Here is a 9,268-nt window from a genome sequence, read left to right as displayed (position 1 = left end):
GATGTGCAGACGTCTTGCACTAGAATTTGAATTGGATAACTGGTAGTGATGGTGGACATAAACACTAATTACACTCTGTCTTCTCTAGTAACAAGAGAAGAATTTCTCTTCTATTTTCATCCTTTCATGCAATAACATAATTAGATTCAGCAAATATACACTAATGCTTACTTTAATTCATCAAAATGCAAGTCGTTTTCAATACTATAGGAAGTAGGCGACTTCTTTTTAAATGCTTGTCAGTTGTTGCATGAATCTTGATTTTATCTCTTTCAACTAGCAAAAGATTAGTTTTATCTATTCTTTTATAGATGCCGATCGAGATAAGCTGGCAGAATCAAGTGGAAAGTTTGCGCAGTATTTATGCAAGATTTTAGATGTGTACTTTTCTTACCATCATGATGCCTACAGCACCAAAGGTTTGCTTTATTAACTGGTACTTAGATGGATGACGAGATTGTAAGTTTTTGTTGATACAATCTCTACTCAATCTAATGCAGGTGTTTACCTTCATGATCCAACAACCATTCTTGCTGCTGTTGATCCTTCACTGATCACCTATGTAGAAGGTGTTGTTCGTGTGCAAACAGTTGGCATCACAAGGGGCCTAACATTATTCTATAACAAACAGAAAAGGTAGTACCTCGAAACTCAGTATTCCTGATGCACTCCTTAATTGTAGTGATGCAAATCATTTTCTCAGCAAGAATGCACTCAACATATGAGAAAACAAGAGATAATATAGAACTAATTCAAATACTTAATCTGCAATTAGTAATATGAGATCCAACAATTTAAATACTAATAAGAAGTGGAGAAAAAACCGAAGGTTATCTCTCATAGGTTACTAAAACTTGAAAAGTAAAGCCGCTTAAGAGAGGTAGTCTCCCTTAACCTTCAGACTAGAACGGTCAAAGTCATGTGGTTACACAGAATTTGCCCAAGCTCTTTACTGGCACATACTATTGATATTCTCTAAGATGAGGAGGAACCTGTTTATGAGTTAGGTATAGTGGATTCATGGATGGATTCTTCAGATGGTCAATGAATGGGAGACTTTTAAGATGGTTTTATGAAGATTTCTGTTGCTCTGCCAGCCTAAGCACACGCTATTTTTCTAAGTCCAAGCAAGATTCCGTAATTATCCCATCTAGGAGACTATTAAAATCTCGATAACTCATGGCTCGACACTGTTCAAATCATAAGAGTCAAGTGATCTTTTTCTTCATTAAATTAAGGAAAATTCGCAGCTAAAGCACTCCCAGTTGTGTGAGCTAAATGTCCTGAATACAGATGCACAACAAGGAACTTGCTTGAAGTCATCCATGGGTAATATAATTTACAGCTGGTATCCTATGGAATTGAGAGTGCATAAACTTAAACCTTGCCAGGTATTTTAGTGATTCCAGATTCATTTCTGTTAAATGTCTAGTAGCATTATAATGATTCCATAGAGACATAGATGCCCAAATAATTTGAATCAACAAAAATAACAGTTCTTGTGTCTTACAATTCATATTTTATTTACGCCATATTGTATATGATATCCTTCTCGTCGGGTCTCCTCGTCTGCTCACATTTTGACCATTCACTGTCTAACAAGGTTTGGCGAAGTTACTGAATGGTCAGATAAACCAACTGTCAAGGTTGCTGTTACTGTTGATGCCCCTGCAGTGGTTAAATTGGTGATGGACAGACTTATGAATTCATAGATTTTTCGTGGACGGGATGTTCTGAAGATTCCCTTCATCTCCATTTCTCATTGCTGGCACAAATAAAACAAAATATTATCTCGGCATTTGGAAATCTGTATTTTCCTTGGAGCATGCAATTTGTACAGCCGGTCCTCCAATTGTAGCCGGGTATTGAGTACCTGGAAATGTGATTGTTCATTTCTGATCAAGTAGCCTACTTAGTCGTAGATTTTACTGGAAATTTCAGTCACTTCAGTTGATTGCCAGTTACACAATTGTTATGATATTTGGCAGGTTTCTGGTTAATTTAACAGGCATAACATTTCATTGTTATCAACTGCTTTGCAATGAGCTATGAAATCTGCCTATTTTGGTTTCAGAAAAAAAGCGGACAGATTTGCTGTGGGAAATAGTTGCAGAACATGGAATTGTTCCAACTGTCCAAAATTACCCAACAACGACTTGGAACCAGAGAAGCACTGGGAGCCGTCCGTTAATGATAACAATTCACACCCTCAATACCCAATATAATTTGACTAATCTGATTAATACTTAAATTTTGCTCCCTAACTTTTTGATTCAAAATAAACATGTATTTACATATTTGATACACGCAAATATATAAAGTTTCAATACACAGCTATTCTATGTTATTATGGGAATATGCAAATTCTCCTCTTTTGCTATCATAATTACAAATAGAACCCCTCTGCTTGACTATACTGTTAGGTTCTTGGATCGAATCTATCAAGCTAACCCTTTTGCCCTTATTCTATAATTCATCGACACTTTTAAAAAACCATTCCGTGCTATATTAGATACATATCAGACATTCACATGACGTTGATATACCTTTAATACATGTCAACACGACATTTAAGTGTTCAAAATTAGAAAGAAAAACAAAAAATGGTGTCGGGCACGCTGTTTTATGTGTCCAAAATATATAAGGATATGGTTGTTTTTTTTTTAAAAAAAAAAAATTAAAACTATGATGGCTAAGAAAAAATGTTCAATTTGACTTGTCCCTCCTAAAGTTTGTGAAAACATAACTTTTTGCCTATTAGTTTGTTCCTCTTCTTTTTTCCCCCCTCTTTCTTCTCCACTATATTTCTCTCCGGGAAACTCACAGAAAGAGAAGTCCATATCTATATTCAAGCTCTATTTGCTTATAATATTGAGTTAATTATGTATATTTTCAACAATGTATTTCGAATTAGGAACTCAAACTTACGACATATTCATATTATTTTAACGCTAAGTTCTATTTTTTACTTTATTGTGTCAACTATTCTATATTTTTATTTTATGAGAGTTTACGTTTCTTGTTTTATGATATACTTATTTTAATTCACAAATTTTATAGGATTAATAGTAAACATTCCCCAAACATATAAAAATTTTGCACTTGTCCCCCAATACTTTTTTTTACACCCAACCACCTAATTTTTTATTTTTATAGCACTTTATCCTTTTTTTTATTTATAGAAAATAAAATAGAAATATTCAGACTACATGAACACACGTGCTTTAGGTGGACTTATAACAATATAAAATTATAATTTCACACCCCAATTTTAATACAAAATTAGAAAATTCAGGAAAAAACCCAAAAATCAAGGCCGTCTAACAGAACCCGGTTCAGTGCTCAGTGTTTTACAATTACATGTATAATAAATTCTATATATAATACACACGCAAGAGATATAGATAGATAGGGTGGGGGTGGGTGGGGGGGGGGGGAAGAGAGAGAGATGTACTAGTAATTCTTCTTGTTTTTTCTTCTCATTTTTATATGTATAACAGAATCTGCATCCAGCGGAGATGTTTGCTATCTACAACAAAGGTAACCTCTAAACCTAAACAGGACAACAACAATGCAACAATAGTTCTCTCCATGTTCTTCATTTTCTAAAATGTGAATCACTCACTCCACAAAAGGGTATAGTCTGATCCGAATTAAGCAGACAACCCGTTATGCCAGCTAACACCGTCGACAACTTTTGAAAGAGAACGGTGGAAAATGCAGCTGAGGATATTGTTGCTCCAAGACTTGCATGCTAGCTTACACGAGACTCAGAACCCTGGTTCAGTCACAAACGCTCAAGCAATTTTTACAGCTACAGGCTTTCCTCGACCCATGGAGAATCCCTTAGTGCCATCAGGCATGCGAGGGACGGAAGATGCTTTGGCTATGTTCAGCTTCTCATTACTTAAAGAAACTTCTAAAGAAGGAGATGCAGATATGTTTCCTCCATTAGTTGGATGCTGAGGCCGTCCACGTGACTGTCCCTTTCCCTTTCCCTTGCCATTGCCATTTAAACTGCCACCTACTGAACTGCGCCCTTTCTTCTGCCCATTGCTTTTGACAGTATCCTCCAACTGTCCACCACAAACATCACTATAACTCATTAATCTTGGTCTAAGAAATTGAAAATGACGGCCCTCAGAAGCACTCATGCATTGCAGATGCTTTCCAGTAAATAAAGGGTCTCACGGAGGAAAGTGCAGGTCATTGTGTATTTCACATACTGAACAGCAGATCAGGAAGCATAAAATGGCAACCAAAAATTCACCAACTAAAAGTGGAAAGGTTCAAGGATAACTAAATTTCTTTAGCTCAGATAGACAGAAAGTGAACTGTTCCTTTTAAGTCTGGGCAACAATTTTTCTTCAGAAATTATCTGCGTAAGCTTGGTGGGGATTTACTCATAAAATAAAACTAAAAGTGTCGAAAACGCTATCTGGGATTCCTTTCCATATACTTATACCTATTCCTATTTAACATTGCCCTAATTTTTACCAAACAAATACAACTTTTTAAGCTATTCTCAATTTTACGACCCCACATAGTCATTGGGGCACATGGAAACTGGATGGGTGGAAAAGTGTCTTAAGCATACTAACATATTAAAATTGACTTTGCCTCCAAATTGTCTAAATAGTATAATTGATGTTCGTGTAAATCCCAGTGGCACTTACCTGAAGCTCATGATTTTGCTTATCAGATTGTCGCACTGTATCTTCCAAGTGATTCTCCTTGAAAACCTGCATCTCTGCCACAATTGTCTCATCTTTCTTAACAGTAGATTGACCTTCATGAATAACTTTCTTTGCTCGTGCGTTAGTAGGTTTTACCTGTAAATGCATATAATGGATAAGTCAAGACTCTTTTTTTTCTTACACTCAATCACCCAACACACACGCACCCAAGGTTCAAACACAAGACCTCACATAAGAAAGTCTTGTGCCTGAACCATTGGGCTGTCTCCCCTGGGGACTCTGTCAAGCTTATAATCCATACAGTCAGGTGTGGCTCATGACAGTCAAACCCTCAAGAAGCAAAGTTTGACAAAATAGCCAGTCGGTTTCGCTGTAGGTTTGGATCAAAGTCGAGATATTCTTAGATGAAGGCAAAGATGGGAACAAAGCTATAGACAGATAGCAAGAAATTACCCATAATTACAATTCTATAATATGTTTAGTGTTCTCCTACATACATAATTACACAGGTATCGCATGAAAACCATTGACAGTACTTCTATTGGCATGTGAAGATTCAGCATGGAAATATTATTAGCCACAAATGTTTCTTCTTATTGCTTGTCAAAATAAATAAGAACTTTAGCACATACCACATTTTTAAGCAGCAAACGAACTTTTAGACAGTTCCTCCAATTGCCGTCATCTTTCAGTTCAGCAACCTGCAAAAGAGCCAGCACAAATACTTGGGGTACAGAGCTCAAACCAGGCCACATTTTTAAAGATTTGTTGTGGTTGTTGGAAAAAGTTGATTTTAAGGAAAAGACAGGTATGAATGTGGCATACCGCTCTCTCTGCTAGTTCAGCAGATTCGTACTCCACAAAAGCATGAAACTACACGATGACATCAAATGCAGAGGTCAGGAAATGTGATCTTGCAAGGAATGAGCACAGACAAAGGCTGTTGTAGCTCTAAATATTCTACATATGCAGTCTTAGTTATAGCATGCAAATTTTGTTGGACCACACAGATTATGACATCAACTAACTCCAGGAAGTATGAGCAATTCATTTACCCTCTTTCCCCTCTCCTTTACCCTCAATGCATAAAAAGATCAGGAAAGACCACATGCAAGAAAAACAGCTTAATTTTCTTTAGGTAAAATGAAGCAAAGTTTTTAAGAAAGATTGACCTCATTTTATCTAAAATTCCCAATTCTGGGAACTGTCTAGTTGTTTCATTCACACCAAACTGGCAGGCAATTAGGGCAATATCTATTTCAAAGAACTAGATGGTCTTGGGATATCCCAAAATTATGTAATTAGATAATCATCTGGGCCTTGATATCTCAACCCAAATGCCATAAGCAATTAAAGCCAAAAATGAAGAAAAATAAAATAAGAAACCAGGGCATAAACTCAATACTCTATGTATCACCACTCACATTCCCTACCCAACCGTTCCTGAATAATCAATTAGGTCTCCTAAACCTTCATGTAAGTTCATGCTGGCACATAGAATAGAAGGAAGCTAATCCAAATCAATTCTTGACAAATGTCAATGTTGGTGGCAGCTGAAATTAATTTGCTTGGACAGAAGAGGTAAACCAAGCAGCCATCACTGAACAAAAATGGGTGGTTCAATAGATTTCATAAAGACAAAATAGTCACCTTTGGAGCAGAAGATAAATCATTTATCACTTGAGCAAAAAACCACCTTAATCAGACTAGCCAACATTCAGAAATCATAAACCATGTGAATTATAATGTTGGATAATTGCAACTAAAAGCAACAATGTTTTTGCTTGCTCAGAAACCTAAAACCAACATGCAAATAGTTCCTCTAGTTGAGAAGCTCAAAGCTCTAAGTAGCTCAGACAGCAGGTAAGTTACTCAAACGTATACCTTGCCACTGAATTGCAACCCATCCCCCTTTCCTGCTTTAGATGCATAGGATGCACCATTGTTGGAACTCTGAGGTGGACAGGTACGGATTGACTTCACACTGGTAAAATCATTTCAAGAATGAATAAGAAAGACCAAACGACATTTGTTCTAAACAAATATTTCGTGTACATTACTACATTTGGCTCTCAAAAGATGCGCAAAACATACCTCCCCACAGATGAGAAGATCTTCATCAGGTTCTGATGAGAATGATCCTCGGGTAAATTCTCAGCAATGACTATACGAGACTACAGACAGAGATGATACCAATCAAGGATGAGATTAGGATAACTGAACATTTTGTGAACTTAACAAGGAAAACCGCAAATCATCTTTAACCAATAAGCGAAAAAAATAAAACAAAGGACAGATTTTACATTTAATAAAGTCTAGGATTGGATTGTGAAAGCTAGCATGAGTTTAACCTCAGATCACAAAATGATAATGGAAGGAAACAAATAAAACCTACTTGTAGCTCTTCCATATCTGATTCAGTCAATGGATGCTGGCGTTTAACCTTTTTTCCGTCTTCACTAACTAACTGGGGAACCAAAAATTAACACAAAGGAAATAACATGAAATAGGGACAAAGTTAAATACACTACCATAGAAACAGAGAATCTACAAAGAATGGTAAACTTCTCAGTGAATGCAGAATTACCAGTTTATTTGAGCTCCTCAGGATACTAGCAAGCTGTGTACTGTCACTAATGGCAGTTTTGATTTTTTTGAATGATGCGACAACAGAAAGTGGCACTGCAGCATGACAGCATCATAGAGAAACAATTTAAACTCAGTAATTTGGTAGTAAAAAGAATTTAACTATCCACTCTGTGAGTGTCTCAGGGAACAAAAATAGTCAAAAAGTCCAGATATAAATCCTGCATGAAATGACATGAAGAAATTTGTGTGCGTGTGCGGTGGCATTTTTCACCAAAATAGTTATGGAACAAGGTACAGGAATCAAGACTAGGCACCATCACCAAATCTTAAATCTATAAATCTTATGTCTTCAGTTCTGGAAACAAGAGGTACTCAGTAAGCCATGATTAGCTCCCACCAACAGACGCATAGTGAAAATAAATCTAAAGCCAAGATTAGATTTCCAGAAAGTTGACTCAAAGATCTAAAATGATGTGAAGAAGAATCTGTTTGATCCTCTCACTCAACTACATGCTTGTACATTTCTCCACATTTAGTCCTTACAGGAACACGTGACCAAACAAATTCATTTCAACACCATGAGGTGTTCATATTCTCAGACCATAACACTGTTTCCAATCAAATCAAGCTGACCAAATGACTCATGCAAGTGACATAGCATCACCTTGAAATGAAACCATAACTTCCTTAATTAGAATAGAGTCTAAAAGAGAAAATAAAACGTGAAACTTATGATCCAACAGAAGAAAATATAGACAAGAAAATCTCACCATATCCCTCAGGATCTTTGCTCATGTACCTAAATAACTGATCTGTCGTAGCCAGATTGATATCACTGAAATAGAACTCCACCTGCATCACATAAGGATGTATAACTTACCAACTGAAAGAATAAAATCTTGGGATGGCAAACCCAAGAATGAATTCTGCAAGAAACAGCATTACTCAGAATCTTAGGCACTGGACAAGGTCAAAGAAGTGGATATAGGTCCAAAAAAGTGTGGGACATGATCCTGCAGCTTTTCTAGAAATCCAAAAGAAGTGGCAATGTCAAATTGATATTTTTCAAGACATGCAAACTGACAAGAAGCGAATATCCTAAAGAAACAATGCTCTTTGACAAGAAACCAAAACGCCTCTATTGCCATATATTGATGCTCAATCAGGAGGAAAAAGGAAGACGATGCCCAGCGCTCACTACATATTGATACACATACCATACACGTGTTGAGCTACATCCTACATTCTGTAATTAATAAAAGAGAACTATCTTCTGCGGTCACTGGTTATTGTTATGGATGTAGATCATTTACATCTAAGATTTTTGTATATGTAAATCATATGTTGCGGAAAGCTATTTGCATATTAAGCCATCTGTTGCAACCTTGCCTGTACTGCAAGGATCTGGGGCAACAGAAGCAACACTAGAAACCCTTCCTTCCCTCAATCTCTACAGTTCACTGTGCACATGCAAAACTGGAAAGACAAATTCATTCAGTAACTCGTCCCTCATACAAAGGAAAAGTAGTGCACAGACAAAGGTAAGTTCAAGATCTCTCAACAAGGAGTGCCCCTAATAATTCCATCCTGATACCCTCAAAGTCCAATAAGATCTTTGCAAAGAATATCAGATTCCACATAAGTTAGCAAGTTGAGTATCTTCGAAAACAATTAAATATGTGATGTAGAACAAGGATGAAAAATTGAACGACTTGTTAGTGTACTGGGATGTCTAGATATGGTAAAGCAGAAGGCAAAGATTTTTAAGGCGAAGTGATGTAATAAAAATAAAAAATAAAATTCAGAAGCTGAACTGGTTTCCAGAAAATGTAAATGTTAGGGAATAAAATTTGTAGTGGTTGTATGGTCCTGTTGATATTACACCTAATTGGACTTGTAAGGGCATCTGTTTTAAAACAAAGGAAAGGATGCTAGAAACTGGCACACATTACAATTGAACTAAGGAAAAGAAAGATAATGCA

At 36.4% G+C, this 9,268-nt stretch overlaps 2 protein-coding genes across 4 annotated transcripts in view; one reads left to right on the top strand and one right to left on the bottom strand.

Moving 5' to 3' along the window:
• LOC105158827 (probable uridine nucleosidase 2) overlaps nt 1–2,031 on the top strand; it is a 5,789-nt gene extending 3,758 nt beyond the window's left edge. Inside the window, exons 7-10 of one of the 3 annotated variants that reach the window (XM_020692990.1) lie at nt 312–419; nt 501–636; nt 1,346–1,391; nt 1,604–2,031. In XM_020692990.1, coding sequence (XP_020548649.1) covers nt 312–419; nt 501–636; nt 1,346–1,391; nt 1,604–1,621 — 308 coding nt within the window. In that variant the 3' untranslated portion in view covers nt 1,622–2,031. Of the gene's footprint in view, nt 1–311; nt 420–500; nt 637–1,293; nt 1,392–1,603 lie in introns of those variants that run through there. The other 2 variants (XM_011075709.2, XM_011075710.2) reach the window with 2 other exon arrangements.
• The window catches only part of LOC105158826 (la-related protein 6B), a 7,032-nt gene continuing 1,215 nt past the window's right edge, over nt 3,452–9,268 (bottom strand). Inside the window, exons 2-10 of the mRNA XM_011075708.2 lie at nt 8,057–8,138; nt 7,285–7,379; nt 7,093–7,164; nt 6,792–6,871; nt 6,582–6,681; nt 5,523–5,570; nt 5,330–5,398; nt 4,677–4,832; nt 3,452–4,076 (exon numbers count right to left, since the gene is read on the bottom strand). Of these exons, the coding sequence (XP_011074010.1) occupies nt 3,798–4,076; nt 4,677–4,832; nt 5,330–5,398; nt 5,523–5,570; nt 6,582–6,681; nt 6,792–6,871; nt 7,093–7,164; nt 7,285–7,379; nt 8,057–8,138 (981 nt within the window). The 3' untranslated portion in view covers nt 3,452–3,797. The remainder of the gene's footprint in view (nt 4,077–4,676; nt 4,833–5,329; nt 5,399–5,522; nt 5,571–6,581; nt 6,682–6,791; nt 6,872–7,092; nt 7,165–7,284; nt 7,380–8,056; nt 8,139–9,268) is intronic.

Source organism: Sesamum indicum, linkage group LG3 (assembly GCF_000512975.1).
Source record: "Sesamum indicum cultivar Zhongzhi No. 13 linkage group LG3, S_indicum_v1.0, whole genome shotgun sequence".
Lineage (NCBI taxonomy): Eukaryota > Viridiplantae > Streptophyta > Magnoliopsida > Lamiales > Pedaliaceae > Sesamum > Sesamum indicum.
The sequence above is the reverse complement of the archived record's forward strand: the minus strand, read 5'-3'. Positions and strand labels throughout refer to the sequence as shown.